This window comes from Ruditapes philippinarum, unplaced genomic scaffold (assembly GCF_026571515.1).
Source record: "Ruditapes philippinarum isolate M1 unplaced genomic scaffold, ASM2657151v2 ctg784_1_1_1_1, whole genome shotgun sequence".
NCBI classification, from domain to species: domain Eukaryota; kingdom Metazoa; phylum Mollusca; class Bivalvia; order Venerida; family Veneridae; genus Ruditapes; species Ruditapes philippinarum.
In genome coordinates, this window is record NW_026862779.1 from 107,284 (window position 1) to 123,976 (window position 16,693).

The 16,693-nt window shown below is 36.0% G+C and overlaps 1 protein-coding gene across 1 annotated transcript in view; it reads left to right on the plus strand.

Moving 5' to 3' along the window:
* The window catches only part of LOC132720172 (uncharacterized), a 161,449-nt gene that overhangs the window by 107,277 nt on the left and 37,479 nt on the right, over nt 1-16,693 (plus strand). Inside the window, exon 14 of the mRNA XM_060704214.1 lies at nt 340-429. Coding sequence (XP_060560197.1) covers nt 340-429 — 90 coding nt within the window. The remainder of the gene's footprint in view (nt 1-339; nt 430-16,693) is intronic.

Sequence of the window (16,693 nt, forward strand, 5' to 3'; positions counted from 1 at the left end):
TTTCCAGCTTGAAAATATAGACATAGAAGGTATTCATTAATTAAACAATGCATGTATGTCAAAATATGATGCATGCCTTAAATTAACAAAGCTGTGGATCATTGAATGTATTACAAAACTCTAAAAGAATTATTGTATAATATACAAAGAATGTTTTTGTAAGTGACTGTTGTTTGAATGTCTGCTGTTTTGTAAATTATGATTAGTAAATATAGATGAACAACTTTTCCCTGGATATAGTCTGGATATATAATTTATTAGAATGAAAAGTTACAATAAAAATTCTGATGAACACTTATAATAACTGTATTGAAAGTTTCAATTATTTTTAATTTGTAGATATTACAAGAGAACAACAGCAATCATTAGATGAAGCAGTGTCTAAAGAAGAAAAACCACCTATACCAGCCCCTAGATCTAAAAATAAAGGTATGCTGTGTCCCCTTTTTCATTGACCTACCATTACAAACATAGTTTTGTGTTTTTTCTGAAGATAGTAAACATTTAGCTTACATTTGGGACTGTATCAGTTGATGTAATTGGTGTTTAACCTAGTTTGAGAATTTATAACATGTAGAAATAAAAGCAAATTGTTCTTTCATCACTACTCTCCAACAACATTTGCAAATGAGATCCATGTGTTTGTAGTTTCATATATTTCAAGGATGTTAATATTTTACTTTTTGTGATTCAAATGGAGACACAAATACAATGTAGACACTTTTTATTCAATCCACCTGTCCCTCTGGATCCATACCTAACAATCCCTCCATCCTTAATTTAGTTCTCTTGAAATTTGCTGGAATGTTTATTATCCCCCGCCGAAAAGTCGTTGGGGGATAAACTTTAAAGTTATAGTCACCGTCTGTACGACCTTCCGTACGTCCGTCCCTCCGTCCGACATTTTTGTCCGCAGCATATCTCAAAAGTATTTGAGTTATCAACTTGAAATGTCATAGGTGGATAGACTTCTGACATTGAGGAGGAGTGCAGAGCACAAGAATGATAACTCTACCCTGCATAATTTTTGAGTTATTGCCTTTTGTTATTTTTCAAAATTAATTTTTGTCCAGAGCATAACTCAAAAAGCCTTTGAAATATCAACATAAAACTTCATAGGTGCATAGATCTCACTCAGGAGGTGTGCAGCTCACAAGAATGATAACTCTATCTTTCATAATATTTGAGTTATTGCCCTTTGTTATTTTTCATACTTAATTTTTCACCTGAGTGGAGCTAACTCAAAAAGTCTTTGAGATATCAACATGAAATGTCATAGGTGGATAGATCTTATTTAAGAGGAATACTGTGCACAAGAATGATAACTTTTCCCTATACAATTTTTGAGTTATTGCCCTTTGTTCTTTTTCATACTATTTTGTCCGGAGCTTATCTCAAAAAGTATTTGAGGTATCAACTTGAAACTTCATGGATGGATGGATTTCATTGAGGAGGAGTGCAGTGCACAAGATTAATAACTCTGCCATGCATAATTTTTGAGTTATTGCCCTTTGTTATTTTTAGCTCACCTGAGCATGCTCAGGGTGAGCTTTAAGGATCGATGATTGTTCTTCGTACGTCATCCGTCCGCATTTAGTTGTTAACACTCTAGCGGTCGCATTTTTGCCTCAATCATCAACAAACTTGGTCAGGATGCTTATCTAGTTAATAGCTCCGATGAGTTCGAACATGGGTCATCTTGGATGAGAAACTAGGTCACAAGAGCTAAAAATAGAAAAACCTTGTTAACACTCTAGAGGTCACATTTTTGCCTGAATCATCATCAAACTTGGTCAGGATGTTTGTCTAGGTGATAGCTCGGATGAGTTCGAACATGGGTCATCCCGGATGAATAAGTAGGTCACCGGAGCTAAAAATAGAAAAACCTTGTTAACACTCTGGCGGTCACACTTTTGCATCAATCATCATCAAACTTGGTCAAGATGCTTTTCTAGGTGATAGCTCGGGCAAGTTCGAACATGGGTCATCTCGGATGGAAAAATAGGTCACAGGAGCTAAAAATAGAAAAACCTTGTGAACACTCCAGCGGTCACATTTTTGCATCAATCATCATCAAACTTGGTCAAAATGCTTGTCTAGGTGATAGTTCGGATGAGTTCAAACATGGGTCATCTCGGGATGAAAAAGTAGGTCACTGGAGCTAAAATTAGAAAAACCTTGTTAACACTCTAGCGGCTACATTTTTGCATCAATCATCATCAAACTTGGTCAGGATGTTTGTCTAGGTGATAGCTCAGATGAGTTCGAACATGGGTCATCTCGGATGAAAAAGTATTTCACTGGAGCTAAAAATAGAAAAACCTTGTTAACACTCGAGCGGTCACATTTTTGCATCAGTCATCATCAAACTTGGTCAAGATGCTTGTCTAGGTGAAAGCTCTGATGAGTTCCACCATGGGTCATCTCGGATGAAAAACTAGGTCACCGGAGCTAAAAATAGAAAAACCATGTTAACACTCTAGAGGTCACAATTTTGCCTCAATCATCATCAAACTTGATCAGATTGTTTGTCTAGGTGATAGCTCGGATGAGTTCGAACATGGGCCATCTCGGATGAAAAAGTAGGTCACAGGAGCTAAAAATAGAAAAACTTTGTTAACACTCTAGTGGTCACAATTTTGACTCAATTGTCATCAAACTTGGTCAGGAAACTTGTCTAGGTCATTGCTGGGAATAAATCGAACATGGTTTGGTTGAAAAACTAGGTCACAGGAGCTAAAAATAAAAAATCTTGTAAACACTCTAGTGGCTACTGTTGTGATCCAAATATACTGTTAATTGGTCTGAAAGTTTTTTTTGATGATTTCTAAGTCAAGTTCGAACATGGGTCATCTTGGATAAAAAATTAGGTCACACCGCCCAAATATGGAAAAACCTTGTTAACATTCTAGTGGTCACATTTTCGACTGAATTATCATCAAACTTGGTCAGGATGCTTGTCTAGGTAATTGCTTGGAATCGCACGTGAAACTAGGTCACCGGAGCTAAAAATAGAAAAATCTTGTTAACACTCTAGTTGCTACTGTTTTGATCCAAGTATCCTGGAAATTGGTCTGAAAGTTTGTTTTGATGATTTCTAGGTCAAGGTTGAATATGTGTCACCTTGGTAAAAAACTAGTTCGCACTGCTCAAATATGGATAATCCTTGTTAATACTGTAGTGGTCACATTTTTGACCCACCTGTCATGAGTCTTGGTCAGAATGCTTGTCTAGGTAATTGTTTGGATGAGTTTGATAAGTCAGATGAGCGATCTAGGGCCATCATGGCCCTCTTGTTCAAATTTAATTTTTGTCCAGAGCATAACTCAAAAAGCCTATGAGATATCAACATGAAACTTCATAGGTGCATAGATCTAACTCAGGAGGTGTGCAGTGCACAATAATGATAACTCTGTGTTTCATAATTTTTGAGTAATTGCCCTTTGTTATTTTTCATACCTAATTTTTCACCTGAGTGGAGGAGGGATTCAGCACTTAAGAATGATAACTCTACCCTGCATTATTTTTTAGTTATTGCCCTTTGTTATTTTCAGCCATCAGTATTCACATAGGTTTCAAATCTGTAATCACTTCAGCCATCAGTTTTCATTACCAAAAGACCTCTAAAATGGAATTATTCTGCTCTACTATATATACATTCTTCCAATGAGCAAACACATTCGGCAGGGAATGGCCATGTTGACATGGCTCTTGTTTGAATAGTAATTTGGTGATCACCAACTTTTATCAAGGTCAAATTATTTTAACCCCGCACAACGAAATTGTAAGGGGTGTATACTGGAATAAGCTTGTCCGTCCAGCCATCCGACTGTCTCTCGTCCGGCGGCCGTCCGTCGGTTTTTCCTTGTCCGCCAAATAACTTAAGATTCCTTTGACCCACAGTGTTTATTTTTAGCTCAACCTTTTTATTTTTGAAAAAAAAAAAGTAGAGATATTGTTATAGTCGGGTCGGCGTTGCCGTTCCCGTTCCCATCCGCAAACTTGTACCTGGATCATAACTTTTTTATTTCTTGGTGTATTGTCTTCATACTTGGCCACAACAACACTTGGGACAAGACCTTTCAGTAGACCACACTAACCTTGACCTTCACTCATAAATGACCTTGACTTTGAAGGTCAAATTATTGAAATTTTCATTTTTTTGGCTATTATTGGATGTAACTTTGTTATTTTTGAATGGATTGTCTTGAAACTTGAACATACTAATCTTCAAAGATAACTGTTAAAAATATACCGAAAGACCTTGACCTTCACTCATTAATGACATTGTCTTTGAAGGTCAAATTATTGAAATTTTCATTGTTTTGGCGGTAACTGACTGTAACTTTGCTATTATTGAAGGGATCAACTTCATATTATAACAGAACATTCTTAAGGACCAGACCTTGTTGTTTATCAAACCCAAATTTGCTTGGGCTCTTTAATGACCTTGACCTTGAAGGTTAAATTACTGAATTTTCTCAGATTTGTGCATTAAATGACCATAATTATATATTATTGGTGTGTGTGTGTGTATATAATATATATATAGATTATATCTATGATCATCATCATCTCATCATCATCATCATCATCATCATCAACAACAACAACAGCAGCAGCAGCAGCAGCAACAACAACATGTTTCTAATTATAGAAATTGCGTAATGTTTCTATTTATGGAAATTGCGTAATGTTTCTATTTATGGAAATTGCGTAATGTTTCTATTTTTAGAAATTGCGTAATGTTTCTATTTTTAGAAATTGTGTGTTTCTATTTATAGAATTGCGTGTTTCTATTCATTAATATATACAAAATAGATAAACAAAACTAATGTGACAAGACAGACCAACTAAATTTATAAAAAGGAAACGTTAAGATATGTTCAAACCTTTCTATGTTTGCGTTTAGAACTAGAAATGTGTCATCATGCCACGGATGCCCCCGCATGCAGCCAAAATTTCAGATGGTGCATTAATTATTTTTTTCATTTTAAGTTCAAAGCCCTTAAAACTTTTCAATGTTAACACAAACCATTTTCATACAGTGTTCAAGGCACTGAAATTATTCAGTCTTAACCTTTTAAAAATATCTTATTGCATATTTGTAGCCTAAATAATGGCTAAAAGTATGAGTGCTGAAACTGAAAGTTCAAAATTTTTCCAACAATCAGGAAAGATAAGTAATTGTCTTAAATCATTGAACCACAACCAAATTCAAACATAACTGCTTATTCCTAAGATGTATCTATATATATATTATTTTCAAAGTGAAAGGGACATAACTCTGCCAAAAAATCAGCAAACCATGACCAAATTCCAACTTGACCTGCCCATTCCTTTGACATATCCATAGGTCAATTTTAAGTTGAATATGTAACATAGTTGGGTAGCTAATGAACAGAAACTGTAAATTTCATATTATTTTCAAAGTGAAAAGGGCATTTCTCTGCAAAAAATTATTGAACCATGACCAAATTTGAACTTGGCCTGGGCATTCCAAAAACATATCCATATGTCAAATTTGAGTTGAATGTGTTGTATCATTGGGGAGATAATAAACGGAAACTGAAAATTTCATATCACTTTCAAAGTAAAAGGGGCATAACTCTGCCAAAAATCATCGAACCATGACCAAATTCGAACTTGACCTGTATTTTCTCATGACATATCCATATGTCAAATTTGAGTTGAATGTGTGCAACTGTTCTTAAGATAATGAACGAAAACTGATGATGACGGAATGACAGAATGACGGAAGGACGGAATGTCGGAATAGGGTAACACTATATGCCCCGGCCATTACATTACGGGGGGCATAAAAAGTAAAAAGTTGAGCGTTGCCCCCGCCCGGCGGTGGCTCTTGTTAATATTTAAATTGGTCATGATTAGTAGATGATCTCTATTGATTTTGAGGTCACAGGGTCAAAGGTCAAGGTCACAGGGGCCTTGACTTAAGAAAGCTTGTCCGCCCAATAACTTAAGGTTCCTTTAATCCACAGTCTTCATATTTGGTATTCTGATTGGTCATGATTAGTAGATGATCCCTATTGATTTTGAGGTCAAAGGTCAAGGTCACAGGGGCCTCGACTTAAAAAAGCTTGTCCGCCCAATAACTTAAGATTCCTCTGACCCACAGTCTTCATATTTGGTATTTAGATTGGTCATGATTAGTAGATGATCCCTAGTAATTTTGAGGTCACAGGGTCAAGGGTCAAGGTCACAGGGGCTTTGATTAACAAAAGCTTGACCGCTCAATTGCTTAAGAATGTTTTGGTCAACAGTCTTCATTTTTGGTATATAGGTTGTTTATGACTAGTATATGACCCCTATTTATTTTTAGGTGACGGTGTCAAAGGTCAATGTGACAGGGATTTTTACTATAATAAGCTTGTCTGCTCAGATGCTTAGGAATGTCTATTAATAGTGTATTGATTTTGACATTTTAACATTTGAAGCATGTAGAATACTAAACTTATGCCAGGTTTACATATTCACGGATAATACCACGGAAGAGCTACGGTGTAATCGTGAAATTCCGTAGTCCGCTACGGTTCCAGTACGGACACACAACGGTATGAGTACAGAGTCCGACGGATTTACCACAAAAAGCCCCCAGAGAGACACAGATTGTTAAGGACCGACACGGTTTGATACGGAGCGACACGAATCAGGACAGACGCACTATGGATGCCCTACGGTCTGCTAAGGTATAAGCACAAGTTAGTACGAATAAGTACGGTCTGATACGGAGAAGAACAAATTGATACGGAGAAGAACAATTTGCCACGGATCTATACGGACCTAATACATCCGTCAACAACCTCTTGCATGCACATTTTCAAAATGCCTCACTAGAAAACAAATTGCAGAGTTCAATGATTTTTGCGGAGAGGATTCGGCCAAATCGCGTCCAAACCCCGAGACACATTAGGTTTGGTTAAAGTGAATTTTTTGAAGGATGTTGGATCCTCAACAAGTTCGGCCATGAGAGCTTCATACTTAACATGAAGTGGTCTTCGTTGAAGCCCATCTCTAGTCCACCATCTCATCTGTCTTCTCTTACCTGATTAGATATGGACTAGTAATCATTAAGGAAAAGGTTGATCAATACTGCTTCTCTTTTAATTTTAAAATTTGCTGTTCATTTTACAATTACATTAATTATCGTGAATGTTTATGTTTTGATAAATATGTAAAAGGCTTGTTACACCGTGAGTAAGCAACTTTGGTCATGTGACCACAAAAGTCAACGTAAACGGCCAAAATAGCTCGACTGAGGTAAGTTTTTTTAGTGATTATTTTTCTGTCCAGCTGATTTTAAATAACAGTAAAGACTTTCTTAGTGACCCCATGTATAAAGCCACTTTCTGTCTTAAGTGATCATAGTTAGGTGCGCCAAACAGTATTTACTGTATAAATGGTCTGTATGTAGCGACTCCCTGTCTAGTCCGTACAACTACCATGATTTAGTCACCCGTTACGGTCACCCGTGAAAAGCAACTTTTGCAAGGGGAGCAGGGCTTGAGCTAGGAAGAAGTCGCCTTCAGATCAGCGACTTCGTCTAAAACAAACTTCAAAGCGATTTTGAAGTCGCCCGATTATTTTAATGATTTTTCATACTTATTTACACTGCTAGGTCTGTTAACAATTTGTTTACCTCTCAATTACAACCAGTTTACATTAATCCGGTAGTTAAGAACACATGTCAACATCAACAAAGTTTTATACACCCCATAAGGCAAAAGTTCACTATGTATATCTTTCTCATTATGTATTCATGCGATTGACGAATCAGATGGCGTGTTGTATCTACGGCAGTTGGCATTGACCAATTGGCGACACACTAATACACTGTGGCTGTTTGTTGACAATTACACAATATGGCGATAGATTCAATCAATTTTTGCCGATTAAATGATTAAAGAAACCTGCATATACACAATTGCTTCGGTGTTTTGGCGAGTAAAGATAAACAATGCCCAGCATCTTAAAGGTGTGGTTATGTACGAATCCTCGATTGTTAAATTTTTTTATGTATCTAATGTTTTATTCATACATTAAACTCCGTTAAGTGGCTGATGATACAAAATTAAATGCCTCTAACATCTCATTAGTAAATTTGAAATTAAACCTTTTTTTTACAAAGTTACATATTTATCAATATAAATTACATTTTTAATCAATATGTAACTTTAAAATACTAATGTAGTTTGAGAGGGCAATCTATATTGAAAGCCAACTAGCTTTTTGTTAGAAAAAGCCACCTTCTCCGGAGTTGCAGCCTCATGTTCAGACCACTATCAAACTAAAGTGGGAGTGTGCACTTTGACATTTTCTAGACTGTATGTGTACGTTGACATTTCTGTAAGTTGGTCAAATTTTAGATAAATACAAAAAATGACATGACAGCAGGAAACCAGTTCTGTTATCATTAAAACATTCTGTTATATATTTTAAGACCTGAAATTTTACTTAGAACTGACATGCATATGGTTTATTTAGTTTTCATCAACACTTTTACTTAATAGTGTGTACGTTGTCATCGACAATTTGCAAATATTGTTTGAATGTTCTGATAAAATACATTTTACATTCTGATAAAATACATTTTTAGAAAGCATCGTAACTGCCGAGTTCGGTAGGCTATGTAGCATAATTTAAATCGGCTGGACAGAAAAATAATCACTAAAAAACTTACCTCAGCTGAGCTATTTTGGCCGTGTACGTTGACTTTTGTGGTCACATGACCAAAGTTGCTTACCCACGGTGTTGTAAATTAATCTTATTATCACTCAAGTGTCAGCATCCGAGGCTTATGAGATACTTAAAATATGTCACATTAAATGTCATTCTATTACTAATGAATTGTAGTACGATATTAATACATTTTTAGCTCACCTGTCACAAAGTGACAAGTTGAGCTTTTGTGATCGCTTTTCGTCCGGCGTCCGTCCGTAAACTTTTACTTTAAATGACATCTCCTCATAAACCACTAGGCCAATTTCATCCAAACTTCACAGGAATGTTCCTTTGGTGGTCATCTTTAAAAATTGTTCAAAGAATTTAATTCCATGCTGAACTCTGGTTGCCATCATCATGCAACGGAAAGAAAAACTTTAAATATCATCTTTTAAAAAACCTAAAGAGCTATAGCTTAGATATTTGGCATGAAACATCTTCAAGTGAGTGTCTACCAAGTGTGTTCAAATAAAAGCCATGGGGTCAAAATTGGCCCTGCCCCAGGGGGTCATTGATTTTCACTATATGCATATAGTCAAAACTTAAAAAATCTTCTTTTAAAGAATCCAAAGAGCTAGAGCTAAGATATTTAGCATGAAACATCTTCTAATGAGTGTCTACCAAGTTTGTTCAAATAAAAGCCCTGGGGTCAAAATTGGCCCCGCCCCAGGGGGTCATTGATTTTCCCTATATGCATATAGTAAAAACTTAAAAAATCTTCTTTTAAAGAATCCAAAGAGCTAGAGCTAAGATATTTAGCATGAAACATCTTCTAATGAGTGTCTACCAAGTTTGTTCAAATAAAAGCCCTGGGGTCAAAATTGGCCCCGCCCCAGGGGGTCATTGATTTTCCCTATATGCATATAGTAAAAACTTAAAAAATCTTCTTTTAAAGAACTCAAAGAGCTAGAGCTAAGATATTTAGCATGAAACATGTTCTAATGGATGTCTACCAAGTTTGTTCAAATAAAAGCCCTGGGTCAAAATTGGTCCCGCCCCGGGGGGTCATTGATTATCCTTATATGTGTATAGCAAATACTTAAAAAATCTTCTTTGAAAAAAAAACAAATAGCTAGAGTTTAGATATTAAGCATGAAACATCTTCTAATGAGTGTCTACAAAGTTTGTTCAAATAAAAGCCCTTGGGTCAAAACTGGCCCGCCCCAGGGTTGTCATTGTTTTTAACTATATGTGTATAGTAAAAACTTAAAAAATCTTCTTTTAAAAAACCCAATGAGCTAATGTTTAGATGTTAAGCATGAAGCATCTTCTTATGGGTGTCTACCAAGTTTGTTCAAATAAAAGATCTTGGGTTAAAATTGGCCCTGCGGGGGGGGGGGGGGGGGGGGGGGGGGGTAGGTCATTGTTTTTCCATTATATGTGTGTAGTAAAAACTTAACATCATGAAACATCTTCTATTGGGTGTCTTCCAAGTTTGTTCAAATAATAGACCTGGGGTTTAAACTGGCCCCGCTCCGGGCCTATATACAGGTGAGCGACCTCAGGGCCCTCTTGTTACCTCTATGCATGTCATCAAGCAGCTCGACCACTCAGCCTCCGCATTCTGAGCCATTTCAATATAAAGTTAAAGCAGCCAGTATTTTTTAATGGCAATTATCATTTATTGAATGTTCCCACAAATATGTCTGTTTTTAACAAGAAGGTAGTATTCATACCCTTGAAAAAGTACATGATACTTAATTCATCCGTACTAATTACAGTGTTGGACCGTACCAATCCGTAACGTTTCGTGTTGCAATGCAATAAACCATATAAGACCGTGCTAATCCCTGCCTCTTCGTAGTACAACGTATAATGATCGTAATTTTCTGTGACAATGCCGTATTAATCCATATTAAAACCGTAGCTTATACGTAGGGTAACCATACAAATACGTAGTTCTCCGTACCAAACCGTGGAAAGCCTTGGCAAGTTGGTGGACTACGAATCAGTACGGACTAGTACGGTTTTCGTATGGACCAGTAGGTATCTGTACGGTTTGATACGGACTAACAGGGATACGCTGCGGTTGATATTTCCGCAGCAAATTTTTGTGCATTTTCAAAAATTGTCAAGGATCGCTACGGACATACAAGGACACCTATGTTTGATTACGGTTACAGTACGGAGAGATACTGACAAGTACGGTTAGCTACGGACAATGCAGCTCTTCCATTGGAGTATTCCGTGAATATGTGACCGGGGATATAAATAATTAGAATAACTTAGCAATTCACTGGCTTAGTAACCTCAGATTTGGCAGGGAGGTTGTCCTTCAGCTTTAAATGGCCACTGACAAAGTGGTATGCAGGGGTATTCATGCCATCACAGTGGCAGTTCTAGTTTATTTTGCCACATAATGTTCATAAATTATGGATCTGATTTATTCTTTAATTGTCATTATTTTATTGTTATTTTATATAAATTTTAATGTACAAATTTGATTTATACTTGGACAAAAGATCACTGGAACAACTTGTGCAATTTCATCCAAACTTTACATGACTGATCAGTGCCAAGTCTAGTTTTCCATAATTGTCCCCCGCCTTTTCGAAGAAAAAAGGGGGATATAGAAATAGGCTCCGTCCGTCTGTCCGTCCGTCCGTCACACTTTCGTGTCCGGTCCATAACTTTGTCATTTATGAAAGGAATTTGAAATAACTTGGCACAAATGTTTGTTATAATAAGACAATGTGTCATGCGCAACAACCAGACCCCTACCTCCAGGGTCAAGGTCGCACTTGCTCATTCAAGGTCAACATTGTCTATTTGAGGGTATATGTTGTGTCCGGTCCATAACTTTCTTATCTATGAAGGGATTTTGTAAATACTTGCCATAATTGTTCACAATGATCAGACGATGTGTCATGCGCAAAAACCAGTTACCTACTTTCAAGGTCAAAGTCACACTTGGAGGTCAAATATTAACATAGTCTGTTACAGGGTATATTTCGTGTCCGGTCCATAACTTTGTCATTTATCAAAGGAGTTTGAAATTACATGGCACAAATGTTTGTTATAATAAGACGATGTGTCATGTGCAACAACCAGATCCGTACCTTCAGGGTCAAGGTCCTACTTGCTCATTCAAGGTTAACATTGTCTATTTGAGGGTATATGTCGTGTCCGGTCCATAACTTTCTGATATATGAAGGGATTTTGTAAATACTTGCCATAATTGTTCACAATAATCCGACGATGTGTCATGCGCAAAAACCAGTTGCCTTCCTTCAAGGTCAAGGTCACACTTGGAGGTCAAATATTAACATAGTCTGTTACAGGGTATATTTTGTGTCCGATCCATAACTTTGTCATTTATTAAAAGGAATTTTAAATAACTTGGCACAAATGTTTGTTATAATAAGACGATGTGTCATGCGCAACAACCAGATGCATACCTCCAGGGTCAAGGTTGTACTTGCTTATTTAAGGTCAACATTGTTTATTTGAGGGTATATGTCCTGTCCGGTCCATAGCTTTCTTATCTATGAAGGAATTTTGTAAATACTTGCCATAATTGTTCACAATAATCAGATGATGTGTCCTGCGCAAAAAACGGTCACCTACCTCCAAGGTCAAGGTCACACTTGGAGGTCAAATACTTACATAGTCTGTTACAGGGTATATTTTGTGTCCGGTCCATAACTATTCATAGATCAAAGGATTTTGAAAATACTTCGCACAAATTTTAATTAAGTCACTATAATAAGAGGATGTGTAATGCGCAATACCTGCATCCCTACCTCCAAGGTCAAAGTCACACTTAGAGGTCAAAATTAACATAGTCTGTTATAGGGTATATTTTGTGTCGAATCTAGAACTTCTTCATAGTTCAAGGGATTTTGAAAATACTTGGCACAAATAGTCACAATAATAAGACGATTTGTCATGCGTTACATCTATGTGCCTACCTCCAAGGTCAAGGTCACACTTAGAGGTCAAAATTAACATAGTCTGTTATTTGGTATATTTTGTGTCCAATCTATAACTTCTTCATAGTTCAAGGGATTTTGAAAATACTTGGCACAAATAGTCTCAATAATAAGATGTTATGTCATGCACAACACCTGCTCCCCTACCTCCAAGGTCAAGGTCACACTTAGAGGTCAAAGCTTTACATGATATAGATTTTTAAATTCCGTGTTTCATTTTATTTTTTCAATCGATTTATTGTTACATTTGCAGAACTAGCATTGGTCATAATTTTGGACTGAATGTCCTGAGATCCATACCTCAATCTTTTGAAATAGCACAATCTTATGCTTCATATAAAACTTCCCGAGGCGGGGGACGTTGGTAACTCTGTTACAAATTCTTGTTATCATAGGCATTTGCCAGTTCAATGAGTTTTGTCAAAGTTATTGCCCTTAAATAATTTCTAAAGTTTGCCGATACTACTTCTGTTATACCACTTATGCAATTTGAATGAAATTTTATAGAAGCTCAAGTACTTATACATGTGACATGGGTTTTAAATTCTGCTTGATTTTTTTTGGCTGAGCTTTTGGCTATGAATAAAAAAGGTATTTTTGCCTGTTAATCATATTTAGCTCGACTATTTGATAGGAATAAGTAGAGCTATCCTAGTCACCTGAGCAGCGACGTCGGTGTCTGCGTCGGCATACCCACTAAATGTTAAAAGATTTTTGTAACACCTCAAATATTTTCAAAATCCATTGACATATGGCTTTCAAAATTTGTCCATTTGTTCAACAGACACTTTGTAGGTAGATAGATGATCTCATTGGGTAGATGTGCAATGTCAAAGAACCATAACTCTGCTTTGCCTTACTTGAAGTTATGGCCCTTTGTTTTCTTTTTACATTTTGAATTTTTTCCATGACATTACTTTAACACTAAAAGAGGTATACTTTCCTGTGTCAAAACCTATTCAGGGAGCATCACCTGGTTCAACCCGCTCTTGTGTTAATTGAGGTCACAGTAACACTTTGTTACACTTTGTGTAAATTCCTTATCTTTGTCAATAACTTAAGAAGCTATGAGCTGAAATATATGAAACTTTTCGCATAGTCTTTGGGAAATTCCTAGATTCTCTACGCTTAATACTTGATTCCCAAAATATAGGACAAAATATAGTATCTTAAATTCCCAGAGTAAAGAATCTTTAATGCTTATAAAAGTTATTTAGTATGTCCTCAATGCTGAGGCTAAAGATAATTGAAATGTTTCACAGTAGATATCTATAAAAGTTAAATACTTCATGTTGTTTGAGAAAATAAATATGTCATAAAATGGCCCATTTATTTAGAAATAATGACTATTTATAGGAATTAATATCAAGTGATAAATCAAAGGTCACTATGGCCCTCTTTGTTTAATTCTTAATGTTTTAAATTAAATTTATATTAAATTTAATTGTGTGTGTTAGACAATTTTTAGACAATGGGCCCTAAAGTTTTTCATTTTAGAGTGTTAAATGTATATTTTAAACAAAACACAAGAACCATAAGTCTATCAAGAGTGATTATAGAGTTTTTGGCCTTAGTTACTTTTCCATTGTTTTTTTCTTGTCCAGAGCATAGCTTGAAAACTACTTGTTGGAATTCAATACAACTTCATACAATTGCCAAGCATATTGAGAGTAAGTGCAGTGCACAATAACCATAAATCCATCTTAACTTACAACAGAGTTATTGTCCTTTGATACTTTTTTCTTGTCCTGTGCATAACTTGAAAAGTACTGGTTGGATATAATACAAGTTCTTACAATGGTCAAGTATATTGAGAGGGAGTGCAGTACACAGTAACCATAACTCTTTCTTGACTCATTGTAGAGTTATTATACCCTCACAAACAACGTTCAAAGGGGGAAGGGGGTATATAGAAGTCAGCTTGTTGGTTGGTAATTCAGTCCATCGGTTGATGTTCATCATGGTTTCCAGACAATAACTAGAGTTTGGAATGAGGTATTGTAATCAAACTTGGTATAAAGCAACCTTATGTGGAGACCCTGGTAGGTATTGCATTTAGACCCCCTAGGGTCAAGGTCACTGTTACTAAAAATAAAAAAATGTTTTTTTGACAATAACTAGAGTTAGGAATGAGATATTGTAATCAAAGTTAATGTATAGCAAGCTTATATGAAGACCCCAGTTGGTATTGCATTTGGATCCCCTCAGGTCAAGGTCACCATTACTGAATATAGAAAAACAGTTTCCGGACAATAACTAGAGGGAGGAATGCGGTTTTGTAATCAAATTTTGTGTAAAGCAAGCTTATATGAAGACCACGGCTTGTATTGCATTTGGACCCCCTGGGGTCAAGGTCACAGCTTGTTTATTTCATTTTACCCTTTTCTAAACAGTATTTCAGTCATATCATAAGGTGGGAAGTTTCCAAACCATTGTTCCTGGAGCATTACACCAGTACTACACTACCTTCCTCTGTGCTACTAAAAATTTAAAAAAAAATGTTTCGGGACAATGACTTGAGTTAGAAATGACATATTGTAATCAAAGTTAATGTATAGCAAGATTATATGAAAACCCCAGCTGGTATTGCATTTGGACTCCCTGGGGTCAAGGTCACTGTTACTAAAAATAGAAAAATTGTTTCTGGACAATAACTAGAGTTAGGAATGATATTGTAATAAAACTTTGTTTATAGCAAGCCTATATGAAGACCGCGGTTGGTATTGCATTTGGACTCCTTTGGGTTAAGGTCAATGTGTCTGTTACTTAAATAGAAAAAAGGTTTCCAGTCAGGAATATGATTTTATAATCAAACTTAATGTATAGCAAGTTTTTTATTATGAAGACTCTGTCTGGAATTGTATTTTGACCCCCAGGGGTCAAGGTCACTAATACTTAAAACAGAAAAATGTTAGAATAAGGACAAAAACTAGAGTTAGGAATTAAATTTTGTAATCAAACTTGGTGTATAGGAAGCTTGTATGAAGACCCAGGTTTGGAATGCAATCAATTGAGATAATTCTTTGTACACAGTTGGTACTTCATTTTCTATAGGTTGAGTTCAAATTTTTCTTCAAACCTCTTCTTTTTCAAAAAGTCAAAGTTGCTTGTGGGGGTAGGAATCACCATCATAGGTCTAGTTGCCCGTTGTTATATTCCTGAAAGAATTTCAGACATATTATATTATACCCCCTGGCGTCGGTCCATCTGTCTGTCTGCACTACCGAATAGGGTTAGAGGGCCATGTAACTGTAAACAGAACAAAAGAGAACAATAGAGTTAATTCCATAACAATAGAGTTAGGGGCCATTGGCCCTCTGTTAACAATAGAAAATAACAATAGAAATGGCCCCTTATTCCATTTCGACTGGACAGCCAGCCGTCCTTCTGTTAGCAATTTGGTTTCCAGAGCATAACTTAAGTTCCATCTGGCCCACAATATTCAAACTTCATGATGATTGTCCATATTGAGTAGAATACCCCTATTGATGTTTGGGTCACAAGGACAAAGGTCAAGGTAACTTTTACCTTAAAACTGAAAACAGTTTCCCCTCAATAACTAAAGTATTAATCAACCTACAGCTGTATAATTTTATAGGATGAACAGCCATGTATAATACATGACCCCTTTTGATTTTAGGGTCATTATGTCAAAGGTCAGGATCAGGGTAAAAACAATCTTTACACTGAAAGTTATGGTTTCTTGAGCATAACTTAAGTTCCATTTGGCCCTCAGTATTCAAACTTCATAGGATGAGTGTCAATATTAATTAGAAGACACCTATTAATTTTTGGGTCACAAGGTCAAAGGTCAAGGTCACTATACCTTAAAACTAAATCCATTTTGGCTTAATGGTTTAAGTATTAAAGGGTATAAATCTATATTTTATGAAATATTTTTAAAAAAAATATCAACAGTAAAGTTATATTGGTTCCATTATCATATATGGTTGATTCCCTAAAAAGTTTTAACATAGAATGTCTCTGTTATTTAATACACATGAAAAATGTATGTAAAC